Source organism: Uranotaenia lowii, chromosome 2, assembly GCF_029784155.1.
Source record: "Uranotaenia lowii strain MFRU-FL chromosome 2, ASM2978415v1, whole genome shotgun sequence".
In the NCBI taxonomy this organism is placed as follows: Eukaryota; Metazoa; Arthropoda; class Insecta; order Diptera; family Culicidae; genus Uranotaenia; species Uranotaenia lowii.
In genome coordinates, this window is record NC_073692.1 from 336,505,631 (window position 1) to 336,524,170 (window position 18,540).

At 33.9% G+C, this 18,540-nt stretch overlaps 1 protein-coding gene and 1 long non-coding RNA gene across 3 annotated transcripts; both read right to left on the bottom strand.

The window, feature by feature from the left end:
- Positions 1-1,051: 1,051 nt before the first annotated feature.
- Positions 1,052-2,418, bottom strand: LOC129749385 (uncharacterized). Of its 2 annotated transcripts, none has more exons than XR_008738034.1 (5): positions 2,300-2,418; positions 2,044-2,236; positions 1,668-1,978; positions 1,349-1,591; positions 1,052-1,283 (listed from the first exon to the last, which is right to left on the bottom strand). It is a non-coding gene; the product is annotated as an uncharacterized LOC129749385 (long non-coding RNA). The 2 variants fall into 2 exon arrangements; XR_008738033.1 differs by having other exon boundaries at positions 1,349-1,600.
- A 3,646-nt stretch (positions 2,419-6,064) lies between these two features.
- On the bottom strand, positions 6,065-17,062 carry LOC129746564 (cathepsin B). Its single transcript, XM_055740262.1, has 2 exons — positions 16,938-17,062; positions 6,065-7,236 (listed from the first exon to the last, which is right to left on the bottom strand). The coding sequence occupies exons 1-2, from the start codon at positions 16,964-16,966 to the stop codon at positions 6,183-6,185; spliced, it is 1,083 nt and encodes a 360-aa protein (XP_055596237.1). The 5' UTR covers positions 16,967-17,062; the 3' UTR covers positions 6,065-6,182.
- Positions 17,063-18,540: the final 1,478 nt, after the last annotated feature.

Consider the following 18,540-nt stretch of genomic DNA (forward strand, 5'->3'; position numbering starts at 1 on the left):
TATTTAGGTATTGGTTTGGCATCATATTTCGATGTATTGATAATTAAATAAAACCTAATCTTGCCATCAGGAAAAATGCGATACTAAGCTATGCTATGATTTTGGTCTTGATAGCTTATTTTGGTTACTGTTTGCTGTCGATTCATGCATCGAAGTTGCTTGAGAAGTTTGTTTTGGGTTGTACTAAAAAAAAAAATTTAGGATATCAATCCCTGAAAATATTTAAAATGTATTGTCTTAAAAAATGCCGAAGAAATCTATCGAAAAGAATCTGTGTTAAAAAGAGTCTCAGAATGCTAACAAGCCAAAGGAACTTTTATTTCTAGTTCTGACTTGTTGATTTTTAATTTTATCGATGAAAAAAAAAGAAACTCGGCAATTTTTACATGATTAAACAACATAAGTTAATCGATTTTCACTTGAGTGGCGGAATTAAGTTTTTGGAACTAGTATCAAATTATAAGACCGTAAAAACAGTTTTCAAATTTATTCTACAATTATCATAAATGAAAGTTTGAAATTTATTTTATCGACAAGTAATACTACTTATGCATAAAATTTCAAAAGCTTATGGTTTTACAACGATGCCAATTAGCATCCTTTCTAAAGATTATCCTAAATTTGCGCTCGAAAAATTAGCAAAAGGGAGCGGTAAAGGAAAAAAGTTTGAAAACCACTGTAGGTAATTTTAGAATATTAACACATTGCGGACCACATACGAGATATCTACACACTACCAAAAAAATCTGGAAAATTACATCATATATGATGTAAAGAAAAAGAAGCATCACATATGACGGAATTTTCAGTGCGAGTTAAATTTTACACGCCTGTAAACTACAATAGACGTGTACAATTTTAAAGACGTGTAAAATTTTAAAGACGTGTAAAATTCAAATTGCCCTGAAAATTCCGGCATATGTGATGCTTTTCTTTCTTTACATCATAAATGATGTAATTTTGAAGATTTCTTTCTTTTCATAATAAAAAAACGAATTGGAATTCATCGTAAAATTTGTTTATTATAATTTTATATAAAATTTCGATCCACTAACTTGCAAACATGATAAAAGATATCAACAAATGTGTGTGCAAAAATAATCACATAAAAACCATAACCTAACAATGTAAATCTAGTTTAGAAAAAAACTAACGCTTACTCTTTGGCCACCGGGTCTTTGTTGCTCCGGGTTCTTCTTGGACCGTAACTACTTGTATCTGCTACTAAGACGAGTTTTTGTTTATAAGTGGAAGCAGGTTACAAATTTCCACCAATGTCGTTTCTGTAAAGACGAACAAAAAAAAATCATAAGCGTTTAACTATTCTATCCTGTAATTTAGAACTTACCGGTCGTTCCGTTCTAAGTTTTTTACATTCATGCGATTGCCTTGCATTCGAATTGGTATGATTGAATCTACACCGGCTGCAGGATTAAGCTGGATGCAACAGAACAGAACGCAAAGCATCTGACAATTCGAGCAACCACTGAGCATTTTTAATTGCAATGACATCTTCTTCTTCCTGGGACATCTTCTTGCGACTTCCGAAAGATGTGGGAAGGAAATATTCTAAACTGGAACCGCATCATATCTGGGCCAACTTAAAATGAAATGTGAAACATTCACTACAGAATCATAATAATGATCAACAGTTAAAAACAACTTACCTGGACAGTTTTGTTTTCAAGAATTGATACTTGAGCCGATTTTTTGTGAGCCATCGTTGCCATATCTGTTGTATTGTTTTTTAGTTCGATCAGCTGATTTAGTTCAATCCTTTTCACGATTTGCATTCGTCATCAAGACAGGGAGAAAGATTGATTTGTCTAAGGGTTCACGGGGCTTGGATTTGGTGACTGATTACTGCTTAATTGAAAGCTGCAGCAGAAGCTCCGATCACAGTTTTAATTCTGATAGAGATGAAGTGTCCTTTGCTATGTTTCTGAAAATGCATCGAACTGAAAAGCTGCGCCGGTTCCTTGATTATTAAAAAAAATGTGAATCAGAAAAGTAAAATTTTAAATTTTGCAAAATACGACAGACCTTTCATGGAACTTCTCTAGTTAGGGTAACTCGGATTTCCAGAAAAAGTACTCCTTTCGGTTCCAAATAGCTGCAAACTGGGTTCGAGTTTATTATGCAGAGTTAAAAATAAACAATTTTACGCGCACGTAATCAATCCGCCTGCCAGCCCGAGCCGAAACTTGTTGCTCTCATTCGAGAATTCACGAAGAACCTGAATAACAAACATCGAATCAAATTATTCGGTTCATTCATATTATTTATTCAAAGCACTTACCAACCATACTATCGCCACTATCTAGAATGAGCTCATTCAGTGTATCAATCGAAAATATTAACAACAATACTAAAAAAATCAAACAAAACATGAGCTGTCAGTAAACCGCTGGTAACAATTTTCCATCTGTGCTACGCCGCTGCACTTAAAAAAGACAAAACCATGAGGTTTTTTGTTTAATTGGTGTTTAATTGGTTTAATTGGATCGATCCGATAGTAAATTATGATAATTGCCACCATTAAAAAACACTTTTGACAAAAGAATTCTGATGAACAAAATAATGAATTCAACGAGTTTTCAAGATTACATTAAAATTTGCGTTACATGTCATTTATGATTACTTCATTCAAATTTCAGTGTTAATAAGACATCAATGCAACTCTCGCAATATTACTGGCTCTCAGTTTTACAGCTTTCAAGTTCTGTAAAATTCAACTCACACAGAAAATTCCGTCATATACGATGCTTCTTTTTATTTACATCATATGTGATGTAAGTTTACATCAAATAATCGTATTCCGTGTCAAGTATTATCAGTGTCATTAAAATTCAGTGCTGTTAAGGATTCAATTCTTTTTTTTTCTGTTAATTTACATTAGGAAATCGCGTTCTATGTCATGTAACATTACGGGTTTTCAAATTCAGTGCTGTTAAGGATTCAGATTTTTTTTCTGTGTAGTTTTTTTTAACTCGCCGCTAGTGTTCCGAAGATATGAGAAAGTACACATATATTAACACACTTATTAAAATTTCATAAAATACTAATATTGACTACACGAACTTGGCCGGTTTGTATGTACACTGAAAATAATTTTCACTTTAAAGGTAAGTGACATCTGGAGTGAATTTTCGCCATACGTAAATTAATGTGAATTTTAAGTGACCGTCAAGTGAAATCACTTAAGTGACCGATCAAGTGAATTTCAAATGAGTGGCAAAGTCAATTTCAAATGTTTGCTCAGGTCATTCATATCTTTCAGTTGTAGTGGTTTTTAGGTGAAATATCTGAATATCAAACATGAATCAACTTTGTTTCTTTAAAACAATTATTTATTAAAAAAAAAAATACGACGTAAAACCCCTCAATTTTCTCCCTTATTTGGGTTAGTTTAAATAGAAGTTTCGGTTTGAAAAAATCATTCATTTCCTGACGAGACATTCTGGTTGATCTTTTCTGAAAAAATAATAAAAAAAAATTAAATTTAACAAGTATTTATTGTTTTGCATGATACTTACTCTAACTTCACTGTACTTGAATATTTTTAAAATAAATCATCATCGGAAAACATATCCGAAACCTGATTGCTTTAAAAAAGGTCACTGCGACGTGTTGACCGATTCACACGATGTTTCTGTCGACCTTTAGAAAAATATAATAGTTTAAAAACATATATATTACTCTAATTCTGCACCTACCAATTCAAACAAACCTCTGCTGTTTCTTTTCCAAACAAAAATAAAACAATCAATACTGACATTGTTGACATTCGCTATTCAAAAAATCACTTGAAATTTAAGTGATGGGCAAGTGAATATCCTATGATTTTTCAGGAAATTTTCAACAAATTTGTGTTTTCTTGGTTGAATACGTTACTTTAATGCTCGAACCGTCCAAATTTTTGAAAAAAGTTCATGATGCTATTAATAAGGCATCTTTCAATGATTACAGTGTGTAATTAATGTTGTAACACACGAGATCCGATTTTATGGAAAATATATACTTATTCCAGAACAACCCAACTTTCCATGAACCGAATGCTAAATATAGCTTAATTGTATTGGATGAAGGACAGAAAATTGAAAAAATATGTAAATATAAAGCCTGTATGAAGCCGTCCACACTTACCCCAGGTAGAGTTTGGAAAGAAAATTTCAGTTTTTTGTGAATTAACTCTTTTTTCTTCATTTTAATAGCCGTTTCTTTTCCTAACTGGTTGTTTCGAATGTAAGGATTGTTTCAATGTAGAGTTTTTCGTCAAGAGCCAGCTAGTTTACGAGAAATTTGCAATTGAAAAAGATACACATCACCTCGACATCGTAGTTGAAAATAGAAAATTCGCAAAAAGTAGCTATAAACATCCGTTATTGTCGAAATCGTATCTTTTTCACAGTTATTGGATAGATTACAAGTAAATTGAACATTCTGCATTAAAAGTTTGAAAAAATAGTGCACAGTATTGTTTAAATAGCCATCGTCCACACTTACCCCGGTGTACCTCATTCAAAAAGATCTGAATTCCCTTTCTTCAATTACAAATTCCTAATATTTTCAATTAAAAAAAAAATATTACCTACTATTTAAATTTTCAAGTTTCTTTAATTCAATTCTTTCTTCAATTACAAATTCCTAATATTTTCAATTTAAAAAAAAATATTACATACTATTTAAATTTTCAAGTTTCCTTAATTCAAGTTTTTAGAGTCTGTAGATTCATCAATTTTTGCAGAACATCAATTTTTCATGTTTTATAATTCATATGAATGATTTTGTCGATTACTTTGGTCACATACACGTCACCTGAAATAAAAATACGAATATCACAACATGCCTGAATTTCCAGAAATATAAAAAAATATATCCTATTCTTCTTGAAAAGTTAAAAAAATATTCCATTATTCTTGAATTAAATGTTTAACTGAAATCGAAATAGTGAAAAATGCATGATTGAATGTATTTTTCTAGGTAATCTATTCGAAGTCAAACCTTTTTTTTTGTTGTAGACTACAACTACAACTTTTAGTAAAAATTTTATTTCAATCTAAGCAATCGCTTTTCTCCATCATCTGAAAAGTCAACGTCAACAATATTGAACAATTTTCTTTACAAAACGAACCAACAATCAAACATTCTGGATTCCTTTAATTGATTTCAATAATATTATTTTGCTTATCTGAAAACTGCATCTCTCCAGTAGATTGAATCGCATCCAAACTTTTTTTCTCCATTTCCCCCAAGCAACCGCAATGTTTACCTTACAAATTCTCAATATTCACTTTCTTCGTGGCCTCTCTTTTATAAGACGTGGTTGTAGAATTCTGAGAATTCCTAATGTTAATTTAGAACCCGTTTTAGAAACTTAATCACTGCTTCCGCGCCTCGTCGTAGTTTTCACTGCATAAGCGAGGAACATCTGCAATTGCTCTCATTTCATGCACCCCAATCGAAACCACTACAGTTAGATCCCGGGAACCTGCGCTTCACTTTGACTTTCTCAATTAACAGAAATTTATAGTACCTAACTAAATTGAATAACTTAAAAACCAAAAATATGAGAACGAAGGCGGAACGCGCTGGCGGAAAAAAAAATACGACAGAACTCGTGCAAGGCCAACTCATTAATCCCAATAAAAAAAGAAGCTCGTAAGAGCACCTGTATCCGTGGTCCAAACAGCCGGTACAGACCCAAATTCCGATCCGAGCAACCGCATTGGTGATCCATTATACCAGTTTCAACTCAACTTTTTTTAGAGCTGGTATAAGGATTGATCTAAACCTGACGAGATATGGATCCAATTTGACGCAGTTCTAAACCGTTTGACAGTTAATGGAACACACTGGCAGTTTTTTCATTGGAACGAATCTAATTTCTTTGGTTAAATTCTTGTATAAACTACTAGACCCAAGAATAGACCACGAATACAGATGTCCTAAAGCTCAGAAAATCCCAATACTGAAAGCAATAAGCTACGGGCCGTTTTGGGCAGAAAACATTGAAAAAGGAATTTCTTTCTGCAGTACTCATGAAAAGAACACACCGTTGATCTAAAATTTGTAATGTGTTTTATTGCCTCTCGGGAATGTGGATTTCTGAACATAACTTCGTTGATAACAACTGAAATGAATGTAGTAACTAATTTAGTCTTGTAGTTTTACAATGCCCTTTAAATTTTAGGTAATCCAGCTGCAATAGAACTCTCAATGCCCAAATGATCTTCGCCACGTAGAATCTTGAAAAATCCGTTGTCGCCCCAGTCGCTGTTCCAAGAGTTGGCAATCAGCCAGTACTTGGTGTCATTTTCAACGCCCCATCCTAAAATGCGAATAGCATGGCCGCCAAGCATCTTTCCCTTGACATGTTGATAAACGCCTTCCTTGTAGTTCAGCAGGTCCTCATACACCGTGAAAGCTCCCTCGACCGGTCCGTTAGTCATAATTTCCTTCCGGATCTGGTCCTCATGACGGGAGATGGAATACGAAGACTTACCGAAGCGTTTGTCCTTGGCATAAGGAACATTGTAGCTAGCTTGGCACTTCTTCACACACTTTGGTGTTTTGCCTTCCTCGCCCTCACAGGGGGGACGAGTTCCATTGACGTGGTGTTCGCAGGGTGCAATAGCATATGGCTGACATCCTTGATCGGATCCATAGGGTCCACCACTGACCAGACCTTTCCGAACCCAATAACTCCAGGCAGCTCCGGGGAATCCTCCATTACATCCAAACCCGCAGGTATGGCAACAGGCTACTAAATCTTCAGCCGACACCCGGAAATGGATCTTACCCCCGGAATGGATGCAGATTCGATCAGACATCGCTTCAACAGCTCCGAATGCCCAACACGAACCACAGGAACCTTGATCTCGGACTTCACCGATCGTCGGGCAGTTGGGCCACTGCTCCCGGGAGTCGAACTCTTCCGGCAGGTCGTCGCCATCTTCGATGTCATGCACGAACACTGGCGGCTTGAATTTGTCCGCGTCCTTGTGCACCCCCATCAGCCCGCGAATGTAGCTCATCGACGTTTCCGGGGCAAAGTTCGGACCAGCCCGCCAGGTCGTGGCTTTGGAGTTGATTTCATCGATGAACTTTTGAGATAGCGGATGGACGCGTTGGCCTTGGCCAAGAACCAGGCCAATCGAAAGACTGGCCACTAGTAGCAGATATCGTATCATCGCGCCGTGATTGGTTGTAGAATAAATGTGTGTTTGGTAGACTCTGGAAAGAGCATAACATATAAAATATTCAGATTAACTCAAGTAGGTCGTTTCGAGTGATGAATGAGGAAACTGCTTTGATACCAGAATTAAATTCTAGTTTAAACGAGCAACAATCTGGACTCTGTTGTTATGGTTGTCGGATGGAATATGATTGGTCGCACACAATATACACGTCATCATAGCAGGCGAAAGTAGGAGCCTGTTTTTGAAGTGATAAGAATGGTTCTGTTGTACGAAATATCTGGTTAATTCAAAACAACGCCCGGAAATCTTTCTGCCTTTCATTGAATTTATATTTTTGCTAGAATTCTTGAAAAAAATCAGGTTTTTTTTAGTCTGGAGTAGGCGTTGACTGGATGGACGCGAAAAATTTTATCTCGTGCCAAAAATTGGAAATTGAAATTGTAATTTAATTTAAGATTTGTGATATCGAAAATGTTTTCAATTGTACCGAAATCTAAGCAGGAAGTTGCTCCATATTTTTCAGGATTTAGAATGGTCTGAATGGAAAATGGATCGAAGCTAAGTATCATTCTATTTATCTGTTTGAACGCTGATCAAATGAGTTATTTCTTTTGATAGTTTTCTGTTCATTATAGATGGATTAATGGGTTTTGGTCTGGGTTTTGTCTCTGGCGGGGTCTTATTTGTGCTTTGCTATTTCTCCGGCTAAATGGCAAGGTAGCGGTGGAATTCTATATTTCCAGAAATTTAGCTGGTTGAAACATACAATTATTGAAAGACAAATTTAGAATTTTATCGAAAATTGAGACCGATCATTCATGCGACAAATGAGGGGTTACGCGTACACGCGCCCGTACCACCATATTGTCCAATGAGTGATGCAATTAGGGAAATAAATTAACTTCAAACGCGCTTTGAAGTACAATAAAATATTTTTCAGAATGAAATGAAAAAATTGTTATAAAATTTCAGATTATTAAGTGAACATACCGAGTTGAACAATAAACATTAATCTTTAGACGATTCGTGTTTAAAGTAAAAATTGGAAGACTGTAAATTGAGAGATTTCAGAATATTACATTGGTAATGTAAACTTTCATTATTTCCAAATCCTATGTTTTTTTGGTTAGTTTTATCTGAGAATAAAACACATTAAGTTTTTTGTTTAAGATGAATTCAATTCCATCAGTTATTTTACTTTTGATTCAACTCATCAGTTTTTGTAAATAGGAATTTAATAAACAAAAGAAACATTTAAAGTTGAATAAAGACATCAGATAAAGTAGATATTCTATAACAAAGTTTTTACAAGTTATTTGTTGAATAATAGCAAACAAAAGTGATGAATCTGTACTACCGAATCAAATTCTTTTATAAAATCAGAAGGAACGTAGGTTAATATAAAATAGTTCGCCTTTGTTTGATTTTTACACTAGTATACACTACACTAGTAGATTTTTACAATAATTATTTTCTAGGATGCAGAGGTAACCTCGTTCCTAAGGCACAAATTTGTTATTTTATCCCTTTCTCTCTTTTTCAAGATCTGTCTATTGACTACTAGGACGTGGCCGGCGCCGTTATTGATGTTTAAAGAGAGAGCATCAGTTTTGTTCATTGTGAATGTGCTGTCAATCCCAGGCACCATTCTTTTGACCTCTGGACAAAATTGATGGCCTCGGTCAATCACGGAGTAGCAACCATTGGCGATGTGGAATTCGTTCTACTGAGCCACGCCTACGATCATGGAATTCGAAATGCGGTTATTTTTAAAAGATTTCCATCATTTAAAAAAACCATCAACTAAATCTACGAAGCTTATTAAAATATATCGAACTTAAATATTCTTCAGGTTCTATTTCGAGTTCAATGATTTAGGGTGGATGTGAGTAGTCAATCAAGCTAAGCTAAGCTAATTCTTTCAAAATTTTTGTTTTTTTTGTGTTAACCTTGTCCCAAGGATACCATACGAGGCGTTTGGAGCCAAAGGAGAATAAGTGCAAAAATCGTCAATTTTGAGTTAATAATACCAGACATTCATCCATATATGTATCCTAATCTGAAAAGGTAACAAGCTAAATTAATCCTAGGCCTTGCACAAGATCTCATTCCAAATTTGGGCCAGATCGGATCACGGAAAGGGGTCGCTCAACGAGCCTGAAGTTTGTATGGGATTTTGAAACTTTTTGTTCTGGAGAAACAGGAAAAACCAGTTTTTCATCAAAAGTCGGGTCATTTGGGGCACTCTTATGTACATAGTTTGTCTATTTGTTGTCGTTTTTTTCTAACTCCGCCTTTAAGATGTTTGTATGTACAGTTCTTTTGAACGTGAAAACGGATATATTTATAATCGTCAAAAACATGACTATACTACATTTGTGAAACTAGGTGGAATAGATGCGGAATGGTTGATAGTTTATTTTTGAGCTCATTTCTTTGTTCAAATACATTTAAAATTGTGTAAGCGCACTGATCGAATGTGAAAACGGAAATCGAACAAGTGTGTTGAAGTCAACCCCCTGGCAACTTGACGTTTCCCATACAAATCGCGTGTGCCAGTTTTTTCTGGTTCTCTGGTTCTGTCAAAGCGAAAATCAAGCGGCTTAACATGACGGAAGGACACATATCGAAATATTTTTTATTTCAATTGATTCAAGAAATGGAAAAACGATTCAAATTTAAAAATTTTTGCTCAGTTATATGTAAAATGAATCTGTTTTCGAAAGTTCAGTCGAAGTCGAACACAGACGTAAATCTGTGTGTCCTTTATTAGGTTTTAAACTTCTGGACTGATCAAAATAATTCACTGAAATACGGCTGTTGTTTGGGACAAGTATCCCTTCCACCGAAACTATTGAGGACAACCGCACACAATGAATGTAAAACAAAACATTACCACAACAATCATCAAGTGATTTTCATTAACTGCGATACATATGATAATTCTAGATAGGCAAAATTTTCATATTATATCAGAACATTTCCCGTTTTATGGAAAAACTGTTCTTATACAATATAAAAACAGGTAGATTATTGAATGAAAATAATAATTTCGCTTGAATCTTTTTTTCATTCATTCGAAAGTTATGAATTTGCTTGATTCGCACCACATTTGATGATGTGCCCTTTCTATACGCATGGCACGAAAAGTATGTAAACAAGCGGTACACATGCGACATCTGCGATTTTGAATCAGGCACACGAAACTCGCCAGAACTGTCAAGTTGCCAGGGGGTTGGTTGAAGTGTGGGTTCCACGTTCATTCTCACGTCCGAATGACAAAGTGCATTCTGCTGAAAACATTTTTTCACCGATGACGGATAAAATTTTTGCTTAAAAATTTCTTTTTTTGAAATTGCAAGCATATTTCAAGGCAATTAAAGGCTTAAAAATACAACGAACTTACATGTTTGGAATGAACCACATTCGACAGTTTTTGTTCAATTTCAAACCCCTTTGGGCATTATTTAAGTGTACTTGTGAGAAGCGTTTCTCAACGAACAAATAAAAACGAGGACCATGCTAATGGCCGGAAATAAAAAATAAATAAAAAAAGGATCAATATGTATTAAAAAACAAAAACAAAGAATCCACTTTGTTAAAACGCGTGCTTCCGATAGACATGAAAATAATTGGAAAATTTATGAAATTTATAAAAAAAAAAAGTTGAACTGAAAAGCAGCAAAAGCAATAAAAAATTGACCGATACATTTTTATTTTACAAACCGATCAAACCAATTTTTATCTGCCATTGAACAAATCTGCCACTAATTTTGGAGAATTTGATCAATTTAACATTTCACTGCGGAATATTTTTTCACTGTGGTGAGTTCACGTTCACGTTCGCGTCCGAGTTCACAAGAACTGTAAACCGGGCTTTAGACAGAGTTTATATTTCATCTATTCTATTTTCTGCTAAGAAATATTTTTTTCTCAAAAAATCAATCCAGAATGATAGTAACTCTTAGATCTTAAAATCAGTAAGTGTTTTAGATAAAAAACATATTTCTGAAGCTACAAAAATGATAATAATAGATCCATTTCCAGTTTTCTTATGTTTTTAAACTTCTCTTAGCTGTACTGCCGTTCAAAGCAAAGTTGTGCCTCTTGGGTCATTTTCACTTTTTTGCTGGAGATACTCTCTTTAAGAGTTAACTTTCGATTAAAAACAGAAACAAGTATACTTTGTTCTGAACTTATACGAAATATTCATCAAGGTGGTCGTCTCTACACACAAAAAAAAGCATAGTAAAAATACTAAATCCGTGGTTTAAATGAACAACAGGAAACCATATTTTTGAGTCAAATATGTTTTGTTGTTTATAATACCTTACACATAGCTATTTTACCATGTGCTCAATTTGGCTGCTCATAGTAAATTCGACTGCGTTTTAGGAAAATTGTCAATGAAATGAAGCATTGTTTTACTTCGTGCCTAGTAAAATTTATATGTTTTATGATGAAACTAGTTTGTGTTATGATAAAGATTAGTATGCGCGAGGAGCTTGATTTAAATAGTAAAATTTCTATGTATATTTGTTTGTTTATTTGCATGCATGCATTATGACATTATTTAAAACATTAAAATTCACACTTCCGACACACGTTGGTCAATGTTTGTGTGTTCTCCGGATGCTCTAGAAAGTTTTTCAAAGTTATGAAACTTGAAAGCAGCTCAAAATTTTATTGTTTACTCAATGGGTTTGATGATTGATGATCCTTAATTAGTATCAACAACAAGATATGTTTTGTTCTCAAAAGTACCAAGTGCGTAGTATTTTGTTGATATGAATTGGTGCCACAATGTCTAAATTACTATTCGGACGCTAGTTGTAATAGAAATTATGATGAAATCATCATGACCGTAGTATTTTCGACAACAAACATTGGCAGGTATCGAAAATTACCAGGTACATAGTAATTTCAATAAAGTTTCATGTGCACTTTTGCAAAATTGATGTTATAATTTGCGTGGTTGAAAATACTGTAACGCAGAAATAGTAAAATGATCATGACAACGTCTTTGGAATAGTAATGCAATTTTTTTTTCCGTGTATGTTGATGTTTCTATGAAAAATGCAAATTTCATCAAAAAATTCTCTTAATATGAATTTTAACTGTTGAATATAATGTTATTCATCTAAAATAATACTAAAATAGTGGGTGGAGGAGGAGCGAGGAGCCTTTAGTGATTTACAAAGAAAAAAATTCACTAACACTTTTCGTTATGCACTACTTACAAGATCGATACTCAACTAGACATTTTTTATAAACGCAGAGGAGCGTATTTCTTAAATTACGGTTCAACTTGATTTTTTGGGAAAAATATAAATTATACGAGCATCGTAGAATAACGTATACTTTACACTGCAGTGAATAAAACGAAAATTTGATTAAATAAATATTTCACAACTGTGAAGTTTTAATACGTTAAGTCTTGGTAATTAGCATTTAAAGCGTAAATTTATTAAAAATTTTATATCGCTGTACATTTTCTTTGCGAATATCTTGAAAAAATATACCTTCAAAACTACATTAAGAAAAAAGTGAGTGGAATATATAAAATTCCTAAATGCTGCGACTTTATAGTTCTGATGTGGGTTCATACAGTTTTCGATTGAATCCACGTCCTAAGATTTAATCCTAACATCTTATAATTGGAATTATTATATACTAGTCCAGAATAGATGATGTTTGAAATCGCATCAAGAGCTTATTTTTTCAGAAAAAACACGTTATGCTGAAACAAAACTTGAGAAAATTAGCAAAAATCTAACAAACATATTTAAACTGTGAGGTTTCAGAGTCTTACTTAAATATCGAATAAATTTGATGCAACATTTGAATGTAAACAGAACGTTTAAATATAATATAAATTCAGTTATATATCCTGGAAGACCTAACTCGGTCGATTAATTTTACGAAAAGCTAAGATCTTGGAGGTTGTTTTTAAATAAATTGAACAAACAGATTTTTTTTGACGTGACTTTACTTATTTTTAATGGAGTTTACAATACCTTTATAAAAAAAACAAGAATAAATTTTCATTTGATTGATAAAATATTGAAAAAAATCTAAAAAAATAAGTATCTTTGTTTGTGTTTTATGTACTAACACACTAATAATTGTCATAAAGGTAAGTTTAAAAATCAAACATCAAATAGTTGAGAAACGACAGAACCTCGAGGTACTTACTCATTTGGTTTCGAACATATTTTCTTATAATTTAGCTCAATCATAACTTTTGAAAATCAGGAATTGTCCCATGCGGGAATATTGCCGGAAACATAAAAAAATAAAATACCACCGTTTCATTTGGTTAATTAATAAACGCACAGAAGGCAGAAGAAGTAACAAGATACTAAGTTTTAAATATGTGATGCTTGTTTACATTTTTCGTTTAAACTAGTAGAATTTAAAATTGGAAAATCGAATAAAACATGCATTTTTAAGATAGGGTGAAAATCCAGACTTAAAATTTAGATAAATTTACCAGCATCTAGAACTCAGCGTACTATTTTTTTAAATGTTTCAAATCAAAAACATAATTCAGTATCCAATATGAGACGGTTCTCAAAAAAAATTTCAGGCTTAGCATGAATAAGGTTCATCGGAATCTGTTTTAAGAACCTAAGAAGTAAAATATCGTAATATCAATCAGTAGATTCCAAGAGTAAAATGGTGGACATACTTATTTGCGCATTTTGAAACAGGGAAAATTATAAAATCTCCATTGGGAAAACCGGGAATTTGAAAATGGAAACTCGTTGGCCACCCTGCGTAATATTACAGATCGAAAACATGATTACGTGACATTTAATTTTTAGCGTACAACTTTTTTACAGGACATTTGCTGTAATAATAAATGAATCTTCGTTAATTTTCAAGGAAAACAATTTGAAATTACAGGTTTTGTTAATTAAAGGGTTTACTAATTTTAGTTAAATGACGTGCATCTAAAGTACTATCAAATCAAATTGAAAACTAATTCTGAAAATTAATTTTGAATTAGAATGTATAATTGGTGCATTTTGATGATAAGAGAAGTGTTCATCCAAAGAACGACAGATTTTGCTAAATAGTACATGCTTCTACTCATGTACCCTGATTGAAATTCTGTTTAAAGAGGGACAAAACATCGAATTCGTTTTACAAGAGTATCATCAATCACAGTGTTCCTGATGGAACCTTTTTATTTATAGAAAATTAGCAACGCTATGGAAACTCTCATATATCATCAAAACGGATGATAGATTTCCAACAAAGATATTTCATTTCAATATCCAGGTGGATTTATTTAAATTGGGGCTAAAATGTAAGAAGGAAGTCCAATTTGTTTCATAGTCTCAAATATTTATTCATGAAGTCCTCACACGCCGCCCCCTCTTACTAACACCACAAAAGTGAAATCACAGAGAACAGACGTACAAGCTCGAACAAAAAATCTTCAAAAAAGTGTGTAAAATTTCAAATGCTGACATCCAACAAATACGTTGAAAATTGACTTGAAACAGTGCCATCTATTGCGCCGTTTAAAAGTAACAGAGCATATTTTCAAGTGCTCGGTTTTCGAAAAGGCGTAATCGTATAGGAACTAATTAATTGTTAAACTAACACCGTTCTAAAATAGACGGGTTCAATTTATCGCTAGGTAAATGCAATAAGAGTTACTTCTGACTGGATAGAATTTCACTTCCTTTATTTTTGCACTTCTGATGCAGGCGAAAAAACTCACAGTTTTGGGAATAAGTTTTTGCACTTCTTGAACAGTTATCGTTAGAGGAAGAATCGGATATATCCAGTCAATTAGGTACATTCTTGACGATCAGTTTTACCCATCAGAATTGGTTCAAGACATCTCAAACCGGATTACAAGTAGGATTTATGTATCCCATTGTTGAAAAGTTAGTACTTCTAGCTTGAACAAAATAGCGCAAAACTTTTAAGATATAAACGTGACAAAAGTGTTACGAAACTTTAACAGCGATTTTCTGGAAACATGCCGAACAGTTCATACGACCTGTCCAAAAGTGACCAGAATTTTGTTTTTTTTTCTCAGTTTGGTTTTGACAGTTCTCACTGGTCTGTTTGGAGCAAGGGATTGCAGTCGAGAGAGAATTCTTTGCATTTGGAATGGTAATGATCAGAATTACACAACTGCTTAACAAATCGTAACAATTTGCTACAATTAGCACGTTTTCACTCTCTCTGAGCACCGGTTTCTCTCATTTTAACTGAAACCTTCTAATTCTCTCTAACAAATTGCAACAAATTATAACAAATTCAATCATTGGCTGCAAAATTTGTTTGATTATTGACGATGATTCTCCGTTTATCTCAGTCCCCTGGTTTGGAGACATCTGGTAGCCCAGCAAAAAAAAAAAATGGTCCAAAACGGTCGTTGGAAATTTCATACAAGTTTCGTGGGCTAGCTTGTACGTCTGTTCTCTGTGGTGAAATGAATATCCGGCACAAACAAACTTTGAGTTAAATGTCTTAAACTACTTGTATTGAAAAAATAAATATTAATAACTAAATTTTCCGGAAAAGCGGGAGCCATTTTTTTCATAATGAAACCCCATAAATGCTTTTTAATTCAGATTATCCTGATCAAATTTATGTAAAAGATTGATTTTTTAATGTAAATAAACTATTTTAAACATTTTAACACACTATAATCAAAAACTAAGTCGTTAGGATACTATTTCTGGACTGAGTAAAATCAGCGATGAGAAGTTTTATTAGTTTTCAAATGAAATAATAATCACACTGTTTGTGACATCACAACTCTTTTTTCTCAATTGGTATCACTTTAATGCTTCAAAGTTATAGCCAGGTAAATTTCCCGTTAGAACATGTCATGTCATTAACATATGGAGTTGGATTAACGCTGAAGGTAAGACAAGCTTTTTCACAGTGAGTAGTATGATTTTGTCTTTGAAAGGCCCATTAAAAAATCTTCTTAAAAATAAATTGTTTCTAAACCTCCCGATGAATTATTTCAAATTTGGGCTCAAATGAAAGGGGAAAGTCCCCGCTTTTGAATGGTGCAAAAATTAGCGATGCTTATTTTCGAAAAATAAAGTTTTCTAGTTTTCTCCCAGAGACATCGTGCGCAAAAGAAACATCAAAATAATCCTAAAGGCTACTGATTCAGTTTGAAGAAGTTATCTCGAGTCGAAGTACAGAGATCTTTATGTGACACGACCCACAGCCATACCAGCTTTTGTGATAACACGCCCCTGAACAAAGCGCGCTGTTATTCTTTTTCGTACAGTGACAGAAAGTAGGAGAATCAGTACATTCTCCGTTCGGTTTTTTTTTGTCCTAGGATTTCAACACCCACAATCAGCCCAGTCATATCGACAAACACAGAAGAACGAAGACCTGAGGTCTAATAAAATACGTTCGAACAAATTGACTCTATCTTTGCACTGATTCATGTTTGTTTTGAAATAGTTTCCGATTATGCCACAGATTGTTTTGTACAAACATGACCCCTCCTGGAGAATCTAATAACGATTGCGATTTCTGATGACCTCGATGCATTGTGATGCGCAATACATGTTTTTGTTTTAGAAAGTTTTCCTATGGATCACGATAGTAAAAACTGCGAAATGGGTCAATCTCGACAACTTCAACAGTCAAACTAGGAAATCACGTTAGTAACTTTTACTTTCTCTAAATTATTTTTGGATGTTATAACTTCAAAAGGAAACAAAAAGTTCGACTTACCTCGATGAAAGTAGAATGAGTAATGACATTATTGGATTAAACGGTGCCTTTATTATCAGCTGATTGAACTACTACAAGCAGACGAGCGTCCCTTTTCTCTTCTCTTCTTCACACGTTTGGGCATAATTGTCGAACTGTCGACTGTTTCACGCAGATTATGCTTGAATTGGTCTATTCTAAACTAGTAACTTTTTTTAAAACTTTCTGAAATCATTTAAATGTTCATTTACATAGTTCAAAGTGGTTTGATCGTTCCCAAATATTCAGATATAAACAACGTTTCGACAAAATATTTGACCATAGACGGGTACCATTTAGCATTTATAACGACGACGAGAATGACCGAACTGGAAACGCGTTCGGCATTTTTCCACATTGGTATTGGTGCAGTACGATGTTTTGTTTTGAATACGAGACACGTAGAAAATTGCTTTTAGAAAATACTTTGATTTAACGAAATTACAATAAGAAATTTGTTTGTGGTGGATGAGGAGGAACATTGAAAGTGGAAGCATTAGCTAAAACACTACACAGAAAATTTTCAAAGGTCGGAATTTGGAAAAATTTTACTCAAATTTCACCAGCTAGAAACTTAGCTATAATTTTTAACTATAATTTGAGCAAACAAGGCAAACAAGGTTATTCGTCGCAATTTTTACTCAAATTTCTAGTAAAAGTCGGAGAACAAGATCACCCGGATCTGAAATTTCAAAATTTTTGGTTTTTTTCTCTGGAGATTCAGAGAATGTTTGATTATTTTATAGAATACCCAAATTTCATTAACTTTTAATTTATTTATTTTTAAATTTTTACACTTTTCGTAAAACAGAAGTTCTGTACCTGAGAACGCACTTTCCGGCGAGCGAAATGCCGAGCCATCTTCACCAACGAATGCATCGGGGTGTGTGTCGGATGAAGCTCTTTTTTTCTTTCACTCTAAGCCGCTACAACCCAAAACCAAGTTGCAATGCCGCAAAATCGGATGAAACTGGCTCCCGACGAAAATAAGTTCGGGAGGGTTTTCTCAAACTTGAGAATGAACGTCATTCTCACAACTTAATTTTGGGGTGCTGTCATCCGCGCAGATTTTTTGTCTTAGATACACTTTTAGAAAGGGCATATAAATATGAAATAAATAAAAAATGATATTTCGCAAAAAATATGTATTAAAAAAATAACTGTTTACTGCAGCCTGACATCTTCTTTCATGCTGATTATAGATACTACGTGTTTTTTCGGCCGGTTGTCCATGACCATCAAACTTTTACCGCAATACTTGAGGCCACAGACGTCGATTGAAAAATGGCAATTTCATATATGGGTTCCTTCTCCATTCTGGAGAATGATGAACATCCGCCGCTGTAATTATTTTTTTCCTTTCCGGCCAAAGCTACGGGTAGCTTTTCCTGCTTGTTAAGATTTTGGTCATGGAGCATTTCGAAATCAGTGTTATTTTCTGATTGACCCTCCTTCTTCCAGATCCTTGATATCCATGGAATCTTCGTTATAGGAATCGTTTCCAGATTCAGATGGTAGATGGCTATTCCCGAAAAAGAAAAAGTCGGGGAATATTTAAGCAAAGTATTGCATTGGTTTCTTACAA

Coding starts and splice junctions, on each gene's coding strand:
- LOC129746564 (XM_055740262.1), bottom strand. CDS start 16,966: ATGTCATTACTCATTCTACTTTCATCGAG. Junction 7,237..16,937: donor CTCATTCTACTTTCATCGAG/GTAAGTCGAACT, acceptor TGCTCTTTCCAG/AGTCTACCAAACACACATTT.